This window comes from Balaenoptera borealis, assembly GCF_965194805.1.
Source record: "Balaenoptera borealis genome assembly, chromosome: 19".
Classification (NCBI taxonomy): domain Eukaryota; kingdom Metazoa; phylum Chordata; class Mammalia; order Artiodactyla; family Balaenopteridae; genus Balaenoptera; species Balaenoptera borealis.
The window spans coordinates 27,141,761-27,165,263 of NC_138878.1; the positions used below are offsets into that span (position 1 = coordinate 27,141,761).

A 23,503-nucleotide genomic window follows, 5' to 3' on the forward strand; every position below is an offset into this window, starting at 1 on the left:
CTTCACCTTGGGGGGAACAGTAGAAGGGGCCACCTGTGGTTCTGGAACTGGAAGCGAGGAGCCTCTGCCAGGGCCCAGGCTGTAGGCTCAGCTCTACCTGCTCTGTCCCGGGACTGGGCCTGGGGCTCTGAGCACAGGCAGAGCAGAGGCGTTCACTGAGGGGTGGTCTGACCACAAACACCAGTGGCTTTCCACTGGACCCCAAATACACACAGTGCTACGGCCTCTGCTTGGGGTCAATGTGGGGTTTACACACTGTTTTTGCTTGTTTTTTTAAGCAACAGAACCTTTACCTTTATTTGGGCCTTTGGAATGCCAAAATGTACACATCACGTACCATGGTGATGAGTGATACTAACAACCAGGGGCAAGTGTGGGGGGAACTCTCTGCACTAGTTTTGCAACTTTTCTGTAACGCAAGCCTTAAACTATTCTAAAATAAATGGTTTATTTGAAAATTCATTGGTTCCACACATCTTGATATTCCAGGAAAGCCACAATGTTCTGTTATGAGACAAAAGTTCACTGCAAATCTTGTTAAGATCCTGTATCTGTTAACATCAAAACCCCCTTCCTCGGTATCCATAAGTGTTTGAACATGGAGAGAGGTATGGAAGGACACACCCCAGGTGTCAACATGGATAATGAGCTTGTTGCAAGGGCCAGAGGGCATTTGAGACCGGAGCCAGAAAGCAAGAAAAAAAAAAAAAAAAAACCTGTAGCAAAATGGAAAAACACATATGGGGCGATGTAAAGTGAAACCGCAGAACGCAGCTGGCCTGTGATTTCGAACAGGAAAAAACTTGTATATGCAAATGGAGAAGGTCACCAGGACAAATGACAACACTGAGTTGATGAGGGACGGGGTTATTTAGATGAGGGAGGTTTGTCTTGGGTTTCTTTATTTTAAGGTAATTATTGTAATAAAATTACAACAATAGGGCTTCCCTGGTGGCACAGTGGTTGAGAATCTGCCTGCCAATGCAGGGGACAAGGGTTCGAGCCCTGGTCTGGGAAGATCCCACATGCCGCGGAGCAACTGGGCCCGTGAGCCACAACTACTGAGCCTGCGCGTCTGGAGCCTGTGCTCCGCAACAAGAGAGGCCACGATAGTGAGAGGCCCGCGCACTGTGATGAGGAGTGGCCCCCACTTGCCGCAACTAGAGAAAGCCCTCGCACAGAAACGAAGACCCAATACAGCCAATAAATAAATAAATAAATAAATAAATAAATAAATAAATAAATAAATAAAAATCAACCCTATAAAAAAAAAAAATTACAACAATGATGAGGGAAGGAAAGTCTGACCAACCACTTTGCAGATGACAAAGCTGAGGCCTGAGCGGTTAAAGCCATTTGCCCAAAGTTACCCAGCTTGTTGGAGGCTGAGCCAGGACTCCTGATTCTAAGCCCAGTCTCCGGTCACAGACCCAGGTGTTCTGGGGTGAGCTGGTAAGCCGGGCTGGGGGATGCCCTGAGGAGGAGCCTTCAGAATGACAGGCTCCAGCCACAGAGACAGGCCCAGCTGGATGCCAGGGTGGGGCTCCAGAGGTGGAGGGGGGCAGACTGGGGCTCCCAGGTGTCCTGAGTTGAGCCGATGGGGAGATGAAGCCCCGGGCCCGGCACGGCCTCTCTCAGTGGGAGGGACGAGGTGCCTGAAGCTGGGGCCATTGGGAGGCAAGGAGCCTTCCACCAATGGGTTAGGGAACTCCCATGGGGTAGGGCTACGGGGTCTGGCAGGAAGGGACCAGGAGGGACCCACCTGGTCTCTAACCAGGACACCCCACCCCAGGTCACCGGGCAGGTGCCCACGTTGTGCCCCTGGGGCTGTGTCTTCCGTACTTACTTGACTTCCAGAAGCCCCGGGCACTTCTCCAGAGTCTCACAGAGGCGGGAGAGGCTCAGGGGCTCCAGCTGACATTCCCTGAGGCTGAAAAGGGGCAGCGGGCAGGGCGAGGGGGTCAGGGAGGGCTCAGGGTCCGTGTCCAGCCCCAAGGGCTCTCCGCTTCTCCCAACAACTCCCCTTCCCAACCTGCAGGCCGCCAGCCCCTGCAGTGCCAACAGGGCACACTCTCCACCCCTCACAGCCCCCAGTCCCCCTGCTCCGACAGAAACAGTCAAGGCCCCCTGAGGGCCCAGCTGCCCTCGTCCAGTCCCAAGTCCTCCCCACTGCCCCTGCCTACATCCAGGCCATCGCTGTCACCCGCCTGGGCCACTTGAACACCCCCTGGGCTCCCCCTCTTGCTACCCTGCAATCCTCCACCCTGCCAGCGTCTTATCTTTAACAAATACAACTCTGGCCAGCCTCTCCTGTGCTGAAAACCCTCTGTGGCTCCCCATTATCCTTAGGCTAAAAGCAAAACGCCTTTCCCATGTCTTCACTCGCCTCCACTCTCCCCGTATAATAAGCTCTAGCCACACAGAAATGCTTCCCCAGAGCCAAGGCTTCACTCCCCTGGGCCTCTGCACGAGCTGTCCCGCCTGCCTGGGATCCCGCCCACGCCGTCCCCAGAGAACCCTGTTCAGGCCCCAGCTAACGTGTCTCTCTTCTTAGGTGAGGAAATCAAGCCCCAGAGAGGGGAGGAGCCCAGCCAGGGTCTCGCAGCCCCTCATGGCAGAGCTGGGAAGTCTTCGGAGAAAACAATACAGAATCTTCTCTACAGGGAACGCTGGAGCCAGCAGCCCCGTCACCAGCCCTCACACTTGCCCGTCTTTCTTCCCCCTTCTCTCAAACTCTCTTTCCCCTCTCTCCCAACCCCCAGGCTCTCCACTCCCTCACCCCTTACCCCATTGTGGTTACCCCTAAACGAGAAGTGGGTAAGATGGTACCAGAAGCTCCTGGAGATGAGGCGCTGACCGAACCCCAAGAACTGGACTCCAGCTTGGAACCCTGGCAAAGATCCAGCAGCCAGCAGATCCCTAGGAGTGGGGAAATCATTTTGAAAGGAAAGTTCAAAGCATCCACATTGGAAGACTAGACTCATTAGTCGGGGCTGGAAGGGGCCCTCGGGACAGTCAAGCCCCTCCCTGTACGGATGGGGCAACTGAGGCCCAGGGAAGGGAAGCCAGAGTGAGGACGCCAGCAGCTTATACCCGTCCGGGTGGGCAGCACCTGAGCAGGTCGAGGGGAGCTAGGACAGAGCCCTCCTCTTTCTGACCACTGCTGTAGGTATCATCCACCTCTCTGTGCCTCAATTCTTTTGGCTTCAAGAACCCAGAGAGTTCCCAGAAATGGAGACCCTAGCTCGGCAAGCAATATCACCCCGGCTTCAGGCAGCCCACCTGCTACGGCAGTGTTTTTCTCTAACACATTAGCTGGAAATGCACTCTGCCCAGCTGGCCCCGCTTTAGGAGCCCTGTGCTTTATGCCCATGTGAGACCAGGGTGCCGGGCTCCACTAGGGGGCAGCCGGGAACACCTGCGGAGAAATAACTTGTTTACTGCAAAGATGTGGAAACTTTTTCAGAGCACCAACGGTTCCTGGCTTCTCTAATGTGATACTCAGAGTGTGAAAGGGCAGGGATTCGTATGAAGTCAGGACGCTGCAAAGTGCTGCAAAGGTCCTCAGTGGCAGAAACACAGCGGCTCCCCTCTACCCTCCCCACACATCCGCTCTCCTAACACCTGCTCTGCTGCAGCATCTCCCGTCAGCCCCTCCCTCCCATGTGCACTCCTTAGAAAAGATTGAAAGCAGCTGATTACTGCAAATTTATATGGGGGAGGGGGTTACAGAAGTGATTAATTCCAGCCTGCCAGACCTGGGCTAACAGTCAGCATGGGCCTGCGGGTTGGGGGCACCTATAGGAAATGGGGACCAGAGAGAGAGAGGGGAGGCCCCCCAACCTCAGAGCTTTCTCTCCTTACCTGTCTCTTCCATCACCTCTCAGGATGACGCGTTGGCTCTCAGAGCTGCAGGCAGAGAGGAGGCGGCAGCCTGAGAAAGGGCCAAGGGCCCCCTTCCGAGGCAGCAGCAAGAGACCAGACAGGCTGGGTCAAGGAAGACCTGGATGGTGGCCTGTTTTCTCAGCAAATAGGACAGTAAATATACATACAAAGCACACCACCGATATGATTTCCTTTGATTCTCACAATAAAATTGTGAGGTAAGGAAGTGTTTTGTTTTTTAACATCCTTATTGGAGTATAATTGCTTTACAATGGTGTGTTAGTTCCCGCTGTATAACAAAGTGAATCAGCTATATGTATACATGCATCCCCATATCTCCTCCCTCTTGCGTCTCCCTCCCGCCCTTCCTCTCCCACCCCTCTAGGTGGTCACAAAGCACCGAGCTGATCTCCCTGTGCTATGCAGCTGCTTCCCACTAGCTATCTGTTTTACATTTGGTAGTGTGTATATGTCCATGCCACTCTCTCACTTTGTCCCAGCTTACCCTTCCCCGTCCCCGTGTCCTCAAGTCCATTCTCTACATCTGCGTCTTTATTCCTGTCCTGCCCCTAGGCTCTTCAGGACTTTTTTTTTTTTTTAAGATTCCATATATATGTGTTAGCATACGGTATTTGTTTTTCTCTTTCTGACTTACTTCACTCTGTATGACAGACTCTAGGTCCATCCACCTCACTACAAATAACTCAATTTCATTTCTTTTTATGGGTGAGTACTATTCCATTGTATATATGTGCCACATCTTCTTTATCCATTCATCTGTCGATGGACACTTAGGTTGCTTCCATGTCCTGGCTATTGTAAATAGAGCTGCAATGAACATTGTGGTACAGGACTCTTTTTGAATTATGGTTTTCTCAGGGTATATGCCCAGTAGTGGGATTGCTGGGTCATATGGTAGTTCTATTTTTAGTTTTTTAAGGAACTTCCATACTGTTCTCCATAGTGGCTGTATCAATTTACATTGCCACCAACAGTGCAAGAGGGTTCCCTTTTCTCCACACCCTCTCCAGCACTTATTGTTCGTAGATTTTTTGATGATGGCCATTCTGACCAGTGTGAGGTGATACCTCATTGTAGTTTTGATGTGCATTTATCTAATAATTAGTGATGTTGAGCATTCTTTCATACGTTTGTTGGCAATCTGTATATCTTCTTTGGAGAAATGTCTATTTAGGTCTTCTGCCCATTTTTGGATTGGGTTGTTTGTTTTTTTGATATTGAGCTGCTTGTAAATTTTGGAGGTTAATCCTTTGTCAGTTGCTTCGTTTGCAAATATTTTCTCCCATTCTGAGGGTTGTCTTTTCGTCTTGTTTATGGTTTTCAGGAAGTGTTCTTACCCCTGCTTCACAGATGAGGAAACTGAGGTATCAAGAGATGCAGTGACCTGCTCAAAGCGGCACAGCAGGTAAGTGGTAAGCCTGTATTTGAACCTGGTCTGTCTGCTACCGTAACAACCATTCTTGGAAGGGGGAGGGGAGGAATAGATGGACTTCACCTGAAACCATGGATGATCTGCTTTGCCTTCCCCGGGGCCGCTTGGCTAGGTGCCTTCCCTTCTACACTCTCATCAGCTCCAGAGACCTCACAATTCAGGCGGGTCCCTGAGAACTCAAGCTCCCACCAGGGAGCTCCCAGTTTCCTTAAAAGTCCCCCAGAACAATCCAGAGAGTAAGTACGGGAGAGTCGATGGACTGTGCCCCGTGGTGACTCTGGAGAAATTTGAGTGTCCCTGGAGCTATATTTCACTCATTCGTCTATTCATTCATTTCACAGACACGCATTGCATGTTCACTGGACCTGGTATCATACCAGGGCCCTGAGGATGCTATATCGTGAATGGGACAGATGAAGGGCAGAGTGGGGTCCCAGGGACACGCTCACCTGAAGTCCAAGTGCAAAAGCCACGGCAGAGTAGAGAAGCACTGGGTCAAACTGAACACAGCATCCAGGGACAAACCGTTCTCACTGAGGCTGGAGAATCAGAGGGACGATGCTGACAGAGGTCACTCAGGACTCAAAAACACCCTCTTTGTGGTCAGAGCACAGGGCAGGGGAGGGCTGTCCCTCCCTGTTCCAGATGATGGAACACACTGAACCCCGGATGGTCAGAGCACCTCTGCCAACTCCCCATTGCACAGATGGGGAAACTGAGGTCCAGAGAGCAGCAAGGTCTTGCCCAAGATTATGAGACATGTTGGTGACAGAGCTGAGATTGGAACTCAGTGGTTCCCTCCGCCTATGAGCCAGACATGTGCCTCAGTTTCCCCACCTGATCAAGGAGGGGCAGTGCCCAGTGCAAAGTGAAAATGTGGGGCCTCTTGTTCAAGGAGCAGGGACAGAGCTTTCCCTTTCTTTCGTGGTCAGTCTGTCCTGGTGGTTTATATTTGCCACTTAACGCTGCACTCCTCGGGCACTGGGAGACTGGCAGGCGAGTGCAGACCTCACAGGCTGGGATCACACCAGGCATTCTCAGTATTGAGAAGGTCACGGGGGATTTGCCCGAAAGCTCCAATTTGCATAAAATTTGCCTGCAATGGCAGCGAGGCCTTCCCCCACCCCCACCCCCCGCAGGCCCTGAACGGGAACAGAGGCAACCTCCTCTGGTCCCAGCTTCCCAGCGAAAGGCGGCCTGAGCAGGCAGTGCCCACAGGCCACAGCACTGGTTACAGCGAAAACCATAGCCACCGCCTCCAGAGTTTCTGTGTTAACTGACTGGGAACCAGGGGCTCAGAGAAGGTGATGTAATTTGTCCAGGGACACTGGGAACCTAGGGTCTGTGACCAGGTTCTTGAGGCCAGGAAGCCTCTCCCTTGGGCCCAGAAGAGCCAGGGAGGAGGAGGAGGGGGCATGTGAGCCAGGAACTCAGGGACCTTTAAGGGCCTAGAAACTCTGGTTGGCTGCAGGCAAAGTCTGGGGGTTCACGGCCTCCTTCCAGGGCCTCCCTCCCGTAGCGAACATCTCCCCCCTCTCTGCCAGGTGCTCAGGGCTCTCAAGTCTCCCCGGACACCCTTCCTGGGTGTCTTCTCTAGTCCAAACCCTCCCTGCCTACCTGGCCAGGGCCCCCCCCCCCCCCATCAAACGGCCCCTCCCCGCCCCCCAGGGCCAGAATGGCTGCCAGCTGTTATATTAATCAGGTAATACTTCCCAGCCCTGCCTGCCTGGGCCTCCCAGAGAGCCTGCGCAGAGACAGGGAGACAGGTTTGAGAAATGAAGGCCTAACTCAGAAGCTGGATCGTTGAGTCACAGAAACCAGCATCTATATTAGTGAGCAACGCGGTAGTAACTACCCTGTCCTGGGCACTTGCCACGCGTCAGGGACGGGCCCGGGTGGCTGACGTGAATTGTCTGATGTAACCTTTACGATAACCCCGGGAGGGAGTGAGATGGGACACAGAATATCCCCCACCCCGTCATCTCCATCCCCCCCTTCCCACACACCTCCTCTCATCCCGATGAGATCAAACCTCAGAGGCTTTGCCCACAGGGCTACTCACTTCAAGGACTGCAGAGCGCCCAGCCCCGGAAGCAGCTGAGCCAGCAGGGCCGCACCTTTGTCCCCGAGAGCATTGCCTGATAAGCTGGGAGGGGCAAGGGCGGAGGACAGGTGAGCGGAGGGCGGAGGGTGGAGACAGCAGGAGCTCGCCCTCCACCCCAGTCACTCAGCTTCTCCTGAAACTGGGATACGGTCCTGGGCTGCCAGGCCGGATCTCAGCACATGGCACGGGGTCAGCTGGGGTCTCCCAGCATGTGGATGTGGGATCTTAGTTCCCCTATCAGGGATCCAACCCGCGCCCCCAGCATTGGAAGCATGGAGTCTTAACCACTGGACCCCCAGGGAAGTCCCTCCCCTTGGGTTCTTATCCTCAGGTTTGTGACCCCTGAGGGGTTAGGCTTGGGCTTCAGAGAGTGTCAAATATGGGGGAACCTGTATTTTAGGGGGAAGAGTCACAGCTTTCACCAGGTTCTCTAAGGGGTTCCTGATTGCAGCGGGGAAAGAATAGATGACCCTAAATCTTAAAACACAGAACAAAACGCAACACACTAACACCTACTCACTAATGGGCCCCACCACCCGCCTTCCAGCAACCACTCACTCGAGGTGACAGAGGCAGCAACTTCCTCCCAGTGCTTTGCAGAGGTGCTCTAGGTGCTGGGCTTGCAGGGCACAGTGTGTCAGCCTAGGGAGGGTAGGACCACAGCCCTGTAGCGCCTGCCCCGCTCAACAGAGGCGAGCGCGGCCCCCCACCCCCAGATACACAGGCAGAGAGGCTTGTGGAAAGGGGACTGGGACGCATTGGGCACCCGGACAGGCAAAGAGGGACCGACACACAGCACACGTGAGATGTCACATGGGCAGAGAAGAGCCAGAGAGAGTCAGAGACACAGAGAGAGACCAAGGTGGAGAGACACCGAGATAAGAGAGGGAGGGAAGGAGACAGACACAGAAAGAGACTGAGAGGGAAACTGAGTGCCAGAGGAGGACAGACAGACAGGGAGGGGGATTCAGATGGACACAGAATCAGAGAGGAGGCTGGAAGAGTTGTGATGGGAGCCCTGGGGGGGGGGCCGAGCTGAGTCCCCAGGCCTAGGCCGCAGGATCGGGAACGAAGGGGCCGCATGCTCCCCATTTTCTCTGTCCAGAGTTCCCACAAGCCCTCAACTACTGGAGGTCAGGGGAGCTAAGGGGGGTGGGAACCGTGGGCAGGGAAGGTGACTGGGGGTCTGCCATGTGAGCCCCTTCTGGGGTGGGCTGGGCAGGGGAGACGGGAGGCAGGAAAACCAGGACATGACAGCAGGTCGTGTCCTCCGGGGAGCACCTGGCACTGGGGACCCGGGGACAGGCTCTGTGCCCAGGAAGCGGGGAGGCGGGAACCATGCTCGGGGCCTGCAGGCCATCACGGTACCTGATCCTTGGGGCACACAGGGGCAGATCATAGGGCGTCTGGAAGGTAAGGCTGTCAGGAAACGCAGCCCTGGAGGGACACACACCAAGGCCATGCTGAGCAGACACCTCATCCACTGCCTCACACTCCAGCCTTAGCCTCACTTCCCACCATTCAATCCCTATATGAGACCTGGGGACAGTCAGACCTTGGTTCCAGCTGGGCTTCTCGGCTTCCTGGCTGTGTGACCTGGGACAAATCACTTAGCCTGGTACTGGGAGAACATAGGTGAATTGCCTTAGTTTGCTGCTTGGTGCATAGTAAGTGCTCAGTTAACCTTGGCTCTTAGGATCATTAATCTCATCACCAGCAGTGCCTTCAAAGATGTCAGCCTCAGCTGCAAGCGAGTCTTCTAAAGCTCAGACCCTACAGAAGAGATTGTAGGTGCACACTGAGGAGCAAAGAGCTGAGTCTCTGCTCAGGTGCTGGCCTGGGGCAATCCAGGAAGGAACCCTGGTGGAGGCAAACACCCTCTAAAGGGTCCTTGTGCCAAAGGGAGCCAGAAGTTCTGACCAGAATCAGAGCTACAGGCCAGGCTATCCTCTGGGTTTAGGCTGAAGGGCCTCCATCTCCCACGCGTAGCTCTCTGGCTACCCGACCCCTGCCCCAGTCTGCCGTCTGCATCTGGCATCCCAGGGCCCTCTTCAGGTACCACTTGGGAAATGGGGAGGCAGTTTGTCCTCTGAGCCTCCCCTCAGGGCTTCATCCCCAGCCAAGCCTGCTGGCTTCTTGTGCCTTCGTGAATTTGTCAAGGCCCCGGCTGTTGAGTTACACTGTCCAGCTGTGGTGGTCAAGGAGGGGACAGTCCTGGCCCTACCTTTTCTGGGTCACCTCCTGCTCCTCCGGCTCTGGGGCAAACTTGAGGACCACAGTTTTGTGCAGCAGGCTGCAGAGAGGAGGGGAGAGAGGAGGCAGCTGCGGGGGGGCCCAGCTGCTGCTGCGTCATATTTTTAGCCTGGCCTCCAGGGACCTCTAAGGTGCCATCCCCCTGCCTCTAGCTGCGGCGCTTCCTCTGACTTTGCCCTGATGTCTTCTCTCGCCTGAGGGTACTCACCCCTGTGTGGTGAGGCCACTGCCAGGTCGGGACAGACACAGAGTCCAGAACATCCCTAACCTCGCCTTTCCAAGTGAATGTTATATATATATTTCCTATGACAAAAGTTATTCTTCTTCCCTCTGGAGAACTTAGAAAATATAGTAAAATAAGAAGAAAATAAAGAAAAATCACCCACAATCTCTTCCACATATCAATTATCACTGATGATAACATGTGAAGTGGGTCCTTCAAGTCTTCTGTCTTCTTAATGCAGTTAATATTCTTTCCTTTTCTTTCTTCAAAGATGGGATTAAATTTACGGATTCCCTTTTAAAAATTAATATTTCAAAGGACAGATGAAGCAAGGGTTACATGATGTTGATAATTATTGGTGGGAGCTGGGGAGTTCATTATACCATTCTCTCTAGCTTTCAGTTTGATTGAAAAGCTTTATAATAAAAATGAGGAATTAAAAAAAAAGTTTTTTTAAGTTTTTGTTTTTGTTTTTTTTAGCCACACCGCGTGGCTTGTGGGATCTGATTGAACCTGGGCCACGGCAGTGAAAGCACCGAGTCCTAACCACTGGACCACCAGGGAATTCCCCCTGATGAATTAAAATTTTTATGTTTACTTAATATGCCAGAGTCATCCCTCCACACTAAAGCTGCAGCTATATCATGGTTCCATCAGTTCTCTCTGGAGGCAACTTAGTTTACTTAACTAATATCACTAACATCTTACTGTTAAAGATTTAAATTATTTTCATTTTTTTCCTATTATAATCAATACTGAGGTGAACATCCCGCAGGTCAAAGTGTTTGCACAGTCACGGTGATTTCTTCATTATAAATTCCTAGAAGTGAATGCAGTGTCATTTGGAACGCCCTAGGGGCCTTTACTGAATCATTATATACAGTGAACCAAGGCCCCTAGTACCACCTCGTGGGTGAATCTGGTCTCCCTTTCCTCCTTTAAGGGGTGTTGAAAGCAGGAGAGCCCCTATGGGTGGGGACTGTGTTGACATTAATTAGCATCTGTCCTCAGCTGCCCAGACTGAATGCGGAGACTTACAGAAATAAGGTTGGGCCCTGTCTGAGGTCGGGTTCCCTTAGAAGCACAGTCACTTGGTCACTGTGTACATGATGTACTGAGGGCCTGATCTCAGGAGAAACCAGTAAGGGACCGAGGGAAGCAGAACAGGGGGGCAGGTCCTCAGCCTGATCCCACAGGGAGCATGAATGTAAAACAGAAGAGCCAAATCTGACTACCTGTTGGATCTGTTTCTTTTACTTTAACCTTTGCTTCCCGTTGCTTTTGTTCGCCAAAAGGATACTGTCTGTACATAATGGCCTGCCTTGGAGAACCCTGCTCCTCTGCCTGAATGTTAAACCAAAGTGCCTTTGTTCAGGGAAGCATCCTGACCCCGCCCACCTGTGGCCGGCTGCAGGAAAGAAGAAATTAACACATCCCCTCCCCAAGGCTGGCCATTCCAGGGGATATTTGCAAAACTTATGGCCTTTTTACTTCCTCATCTCCTCCCCTTCTCTGTTCTATAAAAGAAACTGGCACCCAAACCGCGATAAGATGGTTTCTCGGAGACCCTAGTCTGCCATCTTCTCCGTCTGCCGGCTTTCCGAATAAAGTCGCCTTCCATGCCTCAGCACCTCGTCTCCAATTCATTGGCCTGTCGTGCGGCGAGCAGAGCGAGCTTGGACTTGGTAACGTCAATAGCACTAAAAGTTTGTCCCACCGGAGGTAAGGGGGCCGGAGGGTTATACCTCTGCCTCTGTCATTGGCCACTCCTGGTTGGGAGGATAAGGGGGTGTGTAACCTCCCAGGTATCCCTGGCTCTTATCGGCCCAGGGCATTTCTCTGGAGGAGGTCTAAGCTGTGCGCAGCCAGCACCCACAGCAGCTGGGAACGGGCGCCCAGCTGTAAAGGGGCTCTGGGCGGGGCACTAGCAGCATCTTCTACAGGTCTCACAGGCCTGGGGCCAGAAAGAATCCCAAGGACTTAGAGAGAATGACAGGAGAGCCCAAGAGCTCCACGCTAGAGGTGAGAGTGGGTGATGGTGGTCCACTGGGAGTCCCTACCTGACGTGGAACTCTGCCAGCGTCCGGCACGTGCTCACCGCACTCAGCACACGGCACACCCCGGCCAGAGAAAGCCCATTGCTGCTGAGGCTGCGGAGAGGAGGAGGGAGTCGGCCATTAGCGGGCGGCTGGAGTCCCCAGCCCCACACAGCTCCAGCCGCCTCCTCCTGGCTCAGCAGCTGGCTGGCTGTCACTCGTGGAATGTCCTGGGTCCTTAACCAGGGGGTCTCAAAGGATGAGCCATGAGGCATATGACCTCCTGCCCCACACAGAGAATAAAGTTCTCCATCTGGAGCAGTAGGAGCTGACTCGCTGTTTTTGCTTCTCTGATCCTCAGTTTTCTGCTCTGAAAAATAACCACCATTTAAATCCCATTTTACCAATGGGGAACCTGAGGCCAAGAGATATGAAGCTACCTTCCCAGGGTCACAAAGCTACTGAGTGACAGAGCCAGGGTCTAAGTGCAAAGCCAAGACTCCAAATCACTGATACCCTAACCTCAACACTCCCCCACTCCCACTCCCACTTGACGCTAAGACCCCAACACATCCCACCCCCCCCAAATAGCACCCCTAGCCCACACCATGCTATACCACAGCACGCCCAATAGCCTACTATCCTTTCTTCTCATTCCACCACCACAACGACCCACCCCTTCACCCCAAAACCATATCCCACTGCACCACTTCCCACTCCAACAGCCCAGCACCCATCCACCCAATACCCTAGCGCTGCCCCAGTGCAACTCTGCACCCCGCCCCACCCGGGGCTGTTGTCAGGACAAAATGGAATACAAGCTACTGATGTACAGTGAACACGTTCTACATGTTCAAGGGATTTTAATAACTGGAACAAAGCGGCTCATGCCAGAGGCAAAGGCAAGGCATGGTTGAACCACTCCAACTACGCTGGAGTTGGGGGAAAAAGCAGAGCTGGTCGGTGGAGCAGCCCTGTTTCTGGTGACTGTGGGCACGGGGACCAGGGGTGGCAGGGACCAGCTGGGGCTCTCCTGGGCCCTCCCTGGTAGCCGACAGTGGGGTGGGCCACTCACTCCAGCTTCCCGGCGATGTGCAGCTGGGGTGCAGCCTCTGCCATCAGTTGACAGCCTTCATCTTCCAGCCGGTTCCCTGAGAGGCTGAGACAGAGGGGTCTGATGTCCTGTGCTGCCCCTCAACCCTCAGCGTTCACACAGGCAAAGCATCCCTCCAACAAATGAGACTCAATTATAATGAACATTGAAAGATTGCGTACCACATGCCTGGCACTGTCCTGGATGCTTTTACAATTATTGGATATTTAATCCTCATAACAACCCTACGAAGTAGGCACTATTATTATCCTCATTTTACTGATGAGTTAACCGATGGTTAAAACACTTGCTCAAAGTTGGGCCTGGGATTTGAACTCCGGCAGCCTGACTTCAAGACCCCATCCTCAATTGTTTCTTTATGCTGCAACCTACATAATGACTTCTTGTGATGAGCTCCACGCTTATAGGGAAATCTGATCTAGTCTGGGGACCAGGAAAGGCTTGCCTGATGTTTGAGCTACTTGCTAGAAAAACTAGGAGTTCATTAGGTAAGGGGTGGGAGAGAGATGGGGGAAGGGTGTTCCTGGCAGTAGGAACAGTACAGTCAAAGATCCCATGGCATAGCAGATTAGAGGACTTGAAAAAGAGCCGGTATGTCTGCATTCAAGATGGAGTGGGAGGGTGGGGTCAGATGGGGCTTGTGGGGTTGGGGGCACGGTTCTGGATCACACAGGATTTTAGGATTTGGGTTTATCCTGAGCACTGGGAAGGGGGCAGGCAGTAAAAGGCAGTTCACTGCCAGGTGGAGGCGGCCAGGGTGGAAGCAGGGAGCCTAGTGCGGAGGTTTCCAAGTGAAAGATGAGAGTGGTCTGGACTAGGGAGGTGGATGAAGAGGATGCAGAAAAGAGAACTTTTTTTTTTCTTTTTGCAGCGCTGCACAGCATGTAGGATCTTAGTCCCAAACCATGCGGGGTCTTAGTTCCCTGACCAGGGATCGAACCCATGTCCCCTCCAGTGGAAGGGCAGAGTCTTAACCACTGGACTGCCAGGGAAGTCCCCAAGAGAACAGTTTTGAGAACTATATAGGGGGTAGGTCGACTCAGGATGACTGGCTATAGGAGGAGGGCAAGGGAGCTGAGAGGCGTCTGGTCTGTGTGACCAGCTGGGTGACGGGGCACACCTGCAGGTGAGAAAACTGGGGGAGGGACAGGCTTGGTGGTGGCGAGGTGGGTGGAAGTATGTGAGTTGGGTAAACACCACCTTCTAATCCTGTCTTGGTTCTCCCCATGGGACAAGGTCGAGGCTCAAGCTTTGGTCATCAAGGCAGCCCTCACCCCGTCCATCTCGCCCTAGGGTGGGGCCACTCAAAATACATGATGGCATTCCATCACCCCACCTTCATGCCCATTTGATTTCCTGGGATGATCGTGGCAGGGGTCCCTTCCCGGTGACATGACAGGACCTCCACCAATCCCCAAACCCCACTCTCAAAGGCTCTGCTCAGGAGCTGGACATCATGGGAATTTCTCCAGTCCAAAAAGAGAAGGTCATCTCATGCTACTCTGGGAGGAAGACAGGGTGAGGGGACCCTGAGGGCTGTGGGCTGGAAGATAAGACCTACGTGTGATGAGGGTTCTGCTTCGCAGATCTCAGTGAGGATGAGGCCAGGAGCCAGACTGTCTGAGCCTGAACCCTGGCCTAGACTCTTCCTAGCCTTGTGACCTTGAGCAAATTTACCTTTCCGTGGCTTAATTTCCTCCAGTATAAAATGCACATAGTAACAGTACTTACATCATAGAGATATAAGGATTAAATGAGAGGATGTATGTAAAAGCACCTGGGACAGGACGGGTGTTAAATAATGGTAGCTGTTAGGATGATCTGATTCCCCCAAATTCTTAATGAAGCAGCATGCCCTTCCCCACACCGTCCACCCAAAGCTGAGGCCTTGCCTACACTGCCCTGCCCTCCCTTTCTGTCTCCTGTCCCAGCGCTCCCCATGATACTCACTCCACTTCATCCAGGTGTGGACCTTCCCGGAGCTGGGCTATGAGTACTTCCACATCATGGACCCCGAGCTGACACTTCTGGAGCCTGCGGCGGGGGTAGGGACGAGAGGCTCAAGGTAAGAAGCTACACTATGCCTCCTGTAGCTCTGAGTGCAGCTACCAGGAAGGAGTTGGAGGAGCCAGGAGGCCGGCAGGCCTGGGTCTAATCTTGGCCTTGTTTTTCAGTAGCTTGGTGACCTGGGATAAGGCAACTAACCTATCTGAGACTCAGTTTTCTCCTCTATCAAATGGGACTAATAATGTGTACTTTGCAGGGTTTTCAAAAGAATCACAATGAGGTAATGGATATAAAATACTACAGTGCCAAGCACAAAGCAAGGGCCCATTAAATTACAGCTATTATTGTTGTTATGACAAGTGCTCCTTGTTCAGGCCGGGATGGGTTACTCATGTCCTTTCCCCGCTCCACATCTGCTTTTCCCTTTATCTTCCCTGCCCCTGCCATGCCTCCTCTGGGTAGGAACCCTCCCCCCATATCATATCCCTCCCCTCAAAGCAATGGATCCCATCCCACTGAGGTACCTGAGTGCCAGGCTTCTCCTCTGAGCCTCTTTCCTCTGGTTGGCATTTCCCTGTAGGTCTGGGTCTCTGGCAAGAACAAATCCAACAGTGGCCTGGGCTCAGGAGTCCAGGGCCTGATGGACCAAACCTCTTCCCTTGGTTTCTAGGAACTGAAGACCCTATAGCATGACCCACAGTGAATGAATAACAAAGATGGTTGCCTGAAGGTACTAAAGGTGCTTCAGCGAAGCAGCAGGGAAAAAGGTTTAAGGTCAGTTGGGACCTTTATTCAAATTCTGGCTCTGCCATATATAGCTGTATGGCCTTGGGTAAGTCACTTCACCCATCTGAGCCCCAGTTTTCTCTTTTCTAAAGTGGGATGACAACATCCAACACATAGAGTGATGGAAGGATTGAATGAGACGATGTATGGTCAAGTGCCCAGCATAGGCACAAAGTGCAAGCTTAGTGAAAAGAAGCTGCTATTGTCTAAGATGCCACAGTCTCCATTTGTAGATGTACCATCTGTGATTCAGAAGTCCAGGAGCATGGCCTGCATGTGGGTGCAGGCTGTGGGAAGCCGAGGCACCGCCAAGTGTTCTCTCCAACTGGGCCAGGGGAGGACTGGGGCTGCAGGGATGCTGGAACATCATGGATTTCCATAGACTTCTAGATCAGTGCTGTCCAAAAGAACTCTCTGCAGTGATGGAAATGTTTTCTATTTGTTCCATCCACTATGGGAGCCGCTAGCCACCTGTGGCCATTGAGCACTTGAAATGTGGCTAAAGTGGCTGATGAACTGAAATGTTCATTTTATTTAATTTTAATTAATATAAAATTAAATAGCCACATGGGCTAGTAGCTACCGTATTGGGCATCATAGTTCTATGCAGTCAGAGGGTAAAAAGACATTGGTCCTCCCAGATCCCTGTATGGGTGAGGAAATTGAGGCTCAGAGCAGGGAAAGGACTTGCATGAGGACATACAACTTCATGTGTCTCTGAGTCTCACAGGGAGGGGTGTGAGGGAAACACAGAAAGTTCTTTCATGGGAAGGCAACTTCCCTCTTTCTGCCCAGTAAGGACTGGCCAAGCTGGAATCCATTCACAGCTGGAACAGCTAGCGCTTGAATGGCAACTGGATGCCAGCAGTGCTCTAGGCACTTTAAATGTGTTAATTCATTTAATTCTCAGAACAAGTCTAAGATGTTGGTACCATAATTGCCTTCCTCCTTTTTTAATTGGAAGAGTTTTCCCTGCATAGTATCGCCAGTCTCACCATATCTTCATGTCCTCCCTAAGGGTCTGATTCACTCTGAGACTTCTGATGATGCCCGCTCATCACAGGAGCTGGATGTGGTCCAGAGACACTAGAGGAAGCTAAGTCCTTGGCCAACTCTGAGAAGTCAGTCATTTCCCAGGGGAAAGAAAAATCCCCGCATTCCAGCTCTTCCTAAGCTCTTTTTGCCACTTTTCCCCACAACTACCTAAGCCCAGACTGCTTCTCAGAATGAGCCCAAACCCACCCCATCCCTAGCTTCTTACCCTTGTAGCTCTGTAGCCGTCTCTGTGGGTGGGGAGACAAGGAAGATGAGGTCCGCCTTCCTGCAGGGTCAGACACTGAGCCGTGAAACCAGTACATCACCCCCTACCTGTGCACCCTGTGTTGCCCCAAACATCCAGAGAAAGCTGATTTTGTAATCGACAGAGAAACAACAGAACTGGCAAAAGTGCTCAATATCAGACATGTAAAATTGTGACTATGTCGTTGCTAGATGAATCCTGAGCGTTTTAAAAAGTCAGGAAAACAATTTTTGCTACAAAAATTATAAAAGTTAGGAATGCTGAGAGTTTTTATAGGAGCCACAGTGTTGGGATTAAGAAGCATGACACGTCATCTACCCCGTGACCCGAACTGGCTAGTTCAGCACCACGGAGAGCGACATGGGACTCAGGATTCCTTCCACTCTGCCTGTTGTTCCTAGATTTGTTGATTCATTCCCTCAACCACCCATCCATCCGTCTATCCATTTATCTTTCCACTCATTCACTGTTTATTGAGTACGAGGTGCCAGGCCTGAGGTAGGCTCTGGAGATACTGATGTGAGTAAAACAGACTCATGCATGCACACGTAGGTCTTACAGACCAGTGGCCTCCTCCTTTTCCCAACCCCACTTTCTCCTCCCCTTTTCTCAAGACCCTGAAGGCCAGGACCCCACTCCTGCTCACCTGACCTGCAGCATCCTGACGGTAGGGCACGTGACCGCCACATTCGTCAAGGAGAGTAGGGTTGACGCGGAGACATTGCTGAGGCTCAGCCTGCATGATTGTGGCAAAGGTGTCAGGAGTGAATCCCCCATCCCATCCACCCCAGACTCTCTTTGCTCTCCAAGGGAGGAGGGGGAGGTGACTCAGGCGGGGGTGGTGGAAAGACAGCTTACTCAAGCTTCCGGAGCCGCGGCAGGCAAGGGAGCACCTCCACGACGTTCAGCACCTCCCAGTCCTTGAGTTGGTTATCCCGAAAGCTGCAGGGAGACCGAGGCCCAGTCCCTCAGCCCTGGGGTTGGGAGACGGGAGCCCCAGGTGGCAGGTGACAGGCGTGGCCATCCTCATGCAGGAGACACAAGATAGGGGCCCACGAGAAGTTCGTGGTATCCAGCAGGCCCAGCTAGGAGGAAAGGCCCTCTGATGGCCTCACTTCCATCCCAGTTCAGTCCCTCTGGGAGAGTTTCTGCCTGGTGGCCCAAGGGATCCAGATGATGGACTGTGAAGGCCTCATGAGGTGGGATGAGGGGACCCAGCGCCCTGCTCTCTAGGCTCTGTCTGGGATGTGCCTGAGGCCTGAGTTCAGCAGGGCCTCTTGGTTCCCAGGTGATGAGCAGACTGGGATGCAGGAGAAGCTGCTTTCAGCCTCATCTCTGGCCCTGATTCACCCAAAGCCCTAGGCCAAGCACTTTCCTTTCTGACCTCACATTCCCCACCTGTCAAATGGGGTCCACAAACAGCCCTGCCTGGGTTCCTAGCTAGAGGGACAAAACAGCTGAAGAGTATAAGGGTGCCTCTGTGTGTAATCACTTGGTCAGGACAAAGGATCAGAAATAGTGAACTTGTTGACATTTACTTTTCTTTCTTAATTATTGAGAGTGACCTTAATCTTTTTTTTTTTTTTTATAAATTTATTTATTTATTTATTTAGGCTGTGTTGGGTCTTTCTTGCTGTGCACGGGCTTTCTCTAGTTGCGGTGAGCGGGGGCTTCTCATTGCGGTGGCTTCTCTTGTTGCGGAGCACGGGCTCTAGGAGCGCAGGCTTCAGTAGTTGTGGCACGCAGGCTCCGTAGTTGTGGCTCACAGGATCTAGAATGTAGGCTCAGTAGTTGTGGTGCATGGGCTTAGTTGCTCCGCGGCATGTGGGATCTTCCCGGACCAGGGCTCGAACCCGTGTCACCCGCGTTGGCAGGCGGATTCTTAACCACTGCGCCACCAGGGAAGTCCGTGAGTGACCTTAATCTTTTCCCCCATCACCCAGAGTGATCATGAACAAAGACACCCAGCAGAGGGAACAGAGCAGAGCTCTGGACCAGCTAATGCTCCACTCAACAATCAGTGCACCCTAGTGCTGGGCTGCATCTGCTTGGATGAAAGGGTGTCTTTTCTAAATCTCATAAAGGTGCCATATTAGGTAGCAGTGGTCCTGCCAGAGAGCTGCTGAGGAGGATCCCTGGTCCCACCCTTCTCAGGCCACTCATCACAGACATAGGGCAGGAGTATATTCATACATACGTGCTTAGATGTGTATGTGGATCTAAGTGTGCAGGCATGTGCGTGCTGCACATGTGCATGTATGTGTGGCATATACTTAAGTGAGCAGGCAAGTGCAAGTGTGTGTGCACATATGTGCATGAATGTGGATGTATGTGTGTGTTTCATGCCTTTATGTGTACCCACACAGCACCTGCCTACACAATGCCATCCCTTCTCTCAGGGTCACAGAAAGAAGGGAGGGACTCTCAAAACTCAAGCTCCTTCAAGATGTCCCAAAATATTAGCACTTCTCTGGGGTCTCTGGGAGCATTGTGTTTGGATCCAGTCCCACCCAGTTCTTGGACTGATGCCTCTCCTCTCTGGGTCTCACTGAAAAAGTAGTGGCCAGACCCTAATGCAATATACAGGACCCAGTCCAGTCTCAAGGGGGGGCCCTGGGACCTGGACAGTGAATCCTCCCCTCAGCCAGCGAGCCCTCCTGGAGATCACTCACCTGATCTCTTCCAGCTGTGGACAGAGGGGCAAAGCCTGCACCAGGTGGCTGATGCCTTGAGCAGTGATCTTACTTCCTGCTAACCTATAGGGTAAGCAAAGATAGTGGGAAGAATGGGGATGGGAAAGGGGATAGACCAGGAATCTGCCCTGTGTAGGGTTGAGGGGCGGGAGGAGAGTTCCAAGCATCGCCGGCTGAGGATCCATCTTGGTTCCAAGCCCTGACTCACCCCAGCTTCTTCAGGCTCCCCATTGTTGGCAAGCTCCTGGAGAGGGCTTCGGCAAAGGCGTCCCCACACTTCCTGCTCTTAAAGCTGCCACAGGAAGAGGTGAAGTGGCAGAAGATCAATGGTGGGCAGGACTTAGAGTTCATCATCCATTCCCTCCTCTGAGAGATGGAATTTAATCCAGTAATGGCAATAGTAGTAGTTGTTGCTGTAATTATTGTAGTAGTAACAAATACATATCATGGCAGACACTGCTAATCGTCTACCAAAACCCATTCTCCACTGTAGCTATAACTGGGAACATGGTTTCCCAGCCAGAGGTGGTGTTTCCCAGCCTCCCCTGCAGCTCAGTGTGACCATACGACTCCGACTGTGTTGTCACCCCTGGAATGTGAGTGGAAAGGATGTGCTCTATTTCCAGGACTGAGCTTTAACACATTGGGCATGTCTAATCCGTGTTCTCTCTCTACTTTCCCCCAAGCCAGAGCACAGATGTGTCTGTGACCCAGCTTTGACCATGCAGATCAAGATGCCCAAGGAGATGATGCTGCAACCATGGAAGGGACCTGGGTCTCTTCATGGCCATGTGGAGCTGAGCCATCCCACTGACCTGGACCACTTACCTCTGAGTCTTCCATAAGAGTGAAAAAAAAAACACAACAAAAACAACTACATTATTGAATCCACCGTCTATGTGGGGGAGGGATTCTTTGTTATTGCAGCCTAAACTTTTCTCTAGCAACTACCCATATCGAGCCTCTACTCTGTGCCAGGAACTGTGCCACGAAGTGTTTTTCATGCATTATTTCATCTCATTCTCCCAACAACCCTGTGAAGTAGGTATTACTACTGATTCGTTTTAGGGATAAAGAAACTCAGGCTGAGAGGTTAAATACCCTGTCCAAAGCAAAGAGGCTCTAATAGCACAGCCTGGGTCAGATGCTCCAGACCATGACTGAGAGAAAGAGAGGGAAAGACTGAATCCAGAAACCATGACTAGAGGAGATCTAACTGGACCCCAGAGTTCCTGGAGAGGCAATGAGCTTCCTCACTGTGTCACAGGCTAAGGGGCAGTAAGGAGGGACCTTTCTGTTCTGATATTCAAGATTCTTCCTCAGTCTTCCTCAGCAGGGTTCTGCCGAGACTGGCTGGCCTCCGCTCTCCCGAAAGTCCAGCTCTCTCCCAGGGATGTTCCCAGGTCCTCCCCAGAGCTCCCCTGTCCTTACTCTCACCTGAGATTCTCTACCTGCCCACAGCCGGCCAGGGCTTCGGGGCAGCGGGGCTCCAGGGGGCAGCCCTCAAAATCCAGGTGGATGGGGGCATCCCTGTGCCCTAGGATGTTGGTCAGGGCGGCCAGGTCGGCGTAGGTCAGCAGGAAGTTGTGGAAGGGCATTTGATGGGGGAGGCTCTGGGCTGTGAAGCCAGCCAGCTCAGGCGCCTGTGTCTCACCCACACAGTGACACAGTTCTACAACCTTTGGTCCCGTGAGCCTGCGGGTGGCCAACTTCCTCAGTGCCTGCACCACTGCTGCCTGCTTGGTACCCACCCAGGCCTCGTCCTGCTGTGCCAGGAGGCTGAGGAAGGGGCGGCAGGCACAGGATGCCAGGCCAGCCAGAAAGGTGGGAAGGTGGTCTAAGAGGCCCAGTCTAGCTTTGGTTCGCTGCACCCAGCGAGAAGTGAGGGTGACGTGTTGGGAGAGTGTATCTTTGTCCACCTGGGGGCTGGCCATCAGGTGCAGGGCAGCAAAAAACTCCTGCAGGCTGAGGTGGGTGAAGGCATAGCCTGTCTCCTGGTGCCCGGGTCCCGTGCACACACAGAAGGAGGTCATCAGGCCGAGGGCAGCCCCGAAGGCCATCACGGGTGGAGGGATGTCACCTGCAGAGAAGATGACCTTCCCTGTCTCCAGGCCCCTCAGGGCCACCTCCCCGAGGGCCAGCAGGGACTCGGCAGGCAGAAACCCTCGGGGGCTGAGGGTTAGCACCATCTGCACGTAGTTCTGGGTCATGGTGGGCAGGAGGGCCGCAGACTGGCCCGGAGAGCTGCCCGGGAGCAGACGGTAGAGGCAGAGGCAGGCGACTCGGCACAGAGCGGGCACGGCGCACATGCTCCAGAGACGTCTGTTTGTCCGCAGCTCTGCTACGGCTGCCTCCTGGGATGGCTGGTCGCTGAAGAAGCGGCTCACGTACTCCTCCACCCGCGGTCCGTCAAAGCCCCACATGTGGACCGTGGCCGCCTCGGTGGGCAGGCAGGCGGGCAGCTTCCCTGGACGGGAGGTGGCCATTACCCAGCAGCCAGGCAGGAGGGTCCCACGGCAGAGGCGGGAGAAGAGGGTGAGGGCTGATGCTGGGTCCTCAGGGCCTGCAGTCTCCTTGCTGGAGCAGGGGTGGAAGACCTCGTCCAGCCCATCAAAGATGAGCAGGATTCCATTAGCATTCTCCTCCAGGTACTGGAAGACAGCCTCGGGGCCAGCCTCAGGCCTCAGGTACAGATCAAAGAGGAGCTGGGGGAGCGTCAAGAAACCCGTGATCAGGTTGAGCTGGCGGAATTCGAAAAGGAACAGGGCCTGGAAGCGGTCCAGCTGACCATCAGCCCACTTCTGGCAGAGCCAGTGGGCCAGCGTGGTCTTGCCCATGCCCGCCTTCCCCAGAAGCACCGTCACTCTCGGGCCCCTGTTGGCCTTGGTATTGAAGAGGTCCCGAATGTTCACGTCGGTGCCATCTTCTGCCTTGGGGTCCCCTGTAATGGCCCCCTCCTGAGTGTCGAAGGGTGCTGAGGCCCGGCTCCATTGCAAGATTGGAGGGATGTAGGCTTGGGGGAAGGCAAGCGGCTGCCCTGGTCCGGGGGTCCTGTCGGCATAGCGCTGCTGGGCAGAAGTCCTAAGCAGCTGGAGGTACCTCTTGGCCAGCTCTGCAGGGGACAGGAAGATTGCATGAGAGCAGGGGGCCTCCCCGCGCCGCTCACCACAGTATCGGGTTGTTGGGAGCCTGTAGCCTTGGCCGTGTACGTATGGGGGTGGGGGGTGGCAAGAGCACACAGGTACTCTTGTGCCCCCCAAATTCCTAGAATTAATTGGTTCTACAGAAGCATAGACTCTGGCGGCCATTTACACAGGGAAGGAGGAATGGGGAAGTGTGGACCACGGCTCTATTTGTTTTGCAACAATGTAAGTGGTGTAAAGTTTTCAGTGAGATGGGGGAGGGGAAACGGGGCACTTCCTTTGCAATATCAAATTGGAACAAGCTTTTACTGTGAGATCTAAGTAAGCTGCCTGCGGCCCCCATGCCCACAGTATTTCAGTTGTGCGATGCCCAGGATGAGCACGAGCACCCTGTGGGCCCAGACACCGAACAATCAGAACTGCGGAAGCTGGTCAATAGTCAATACCTACATTGCCGGCTGTTGACTTTAATTGCTGGGTCATTTGGGAGCTCTTGGGTGGCCCAG

At 53.1% G+C, this 23,503-nt stretch overlaps 1 protein-coding gene across 7 annotated transcripts in view; it reads right to left on the reverse strand.

The window, feature by feature from the left end:
* NLRC5 (NLR family CARD domain containing 5) overlaps positions 1 to 23,503 on the reverse strand; it is a 90,382-nt gene that overhangs the window by 28,289 nt on the left and 38,590 nt on the right. For 6 of the 7 annotated variants that reach the window (XM_082366953.1, XM_082366954.1, XM_082366952.1 and 3 more), the window contains 18 exons: positions 21,292 to 22,966; positions 20,063 to 20,146; positions 19,834 to 19,917; positions 18,020 to 18,103; positions 17,808 to 17,897; positions 17,123 to 17,182; positions 15,600 to 15,665; positions 15,019 to 15,102; positions 13,030 to 13,113; positions 11,979 to 12,068; positions 9,667 to 9,735; positions 8,811 to 8,879; positions 8,001 to 8,084; positions 7,401 to 7,484; positions 5,788 to 5,877; positions 3,865 to 3,909; positions 2,830 to 2,919; positions 1,847 to 1,930 (listed from right to left, as the gene is read on the reverse strand). In XM_082366953.1, the coding sequence (XP_082223079.1) occupies positions 1,847 to 1,930; positions 2,830 to 2,919; positions 3,865 to 3,909; positions 5,788 to 5,877; positions 7,401 to 7,484; positions 8,001 to 8,084; positions 8,811 to 8,879; positions 9,667 to 9,735; positions 11,979 to 12,068; positions 13,030 to 13,113; positions 15,019 to 15,102; positions 15,600 to 15,665; positions 17,123 to 17,182; positions 17,808 to 17,897; positions 18,020 to 18,103; positions 19,834 to 19,917; positions 20,063 to 20,146; positions 21,292 to 22,966 (3,016 nt within the window). The remainder of the gene's footprint in view (positions 1 to 1,846; positions 1,931 to 2,829; positions 2,920 to 3,864; positions 3,910 to 5,787; positions 5,878 to 7,400; positions 7,485 to 8,000; positions 8,085 to 8,810; positions 8,880 to 9,666; positions 9,736 to 11,978; positions 12,069 to 13,029; positions 13,114 to 15,018; positions 15,103 to 15,599; positions 15,666 to 17,122; positions 17,183 to 17,807; positions 17,898 to 18,019; positions 18,104 to 19,833; positions 19,918 to 20,062; positions 20,147 to 21,291; positions 22,967 to 23,503) is intronic. The other variant, XM_082366957.1, reaches the window with a different exon arrangement.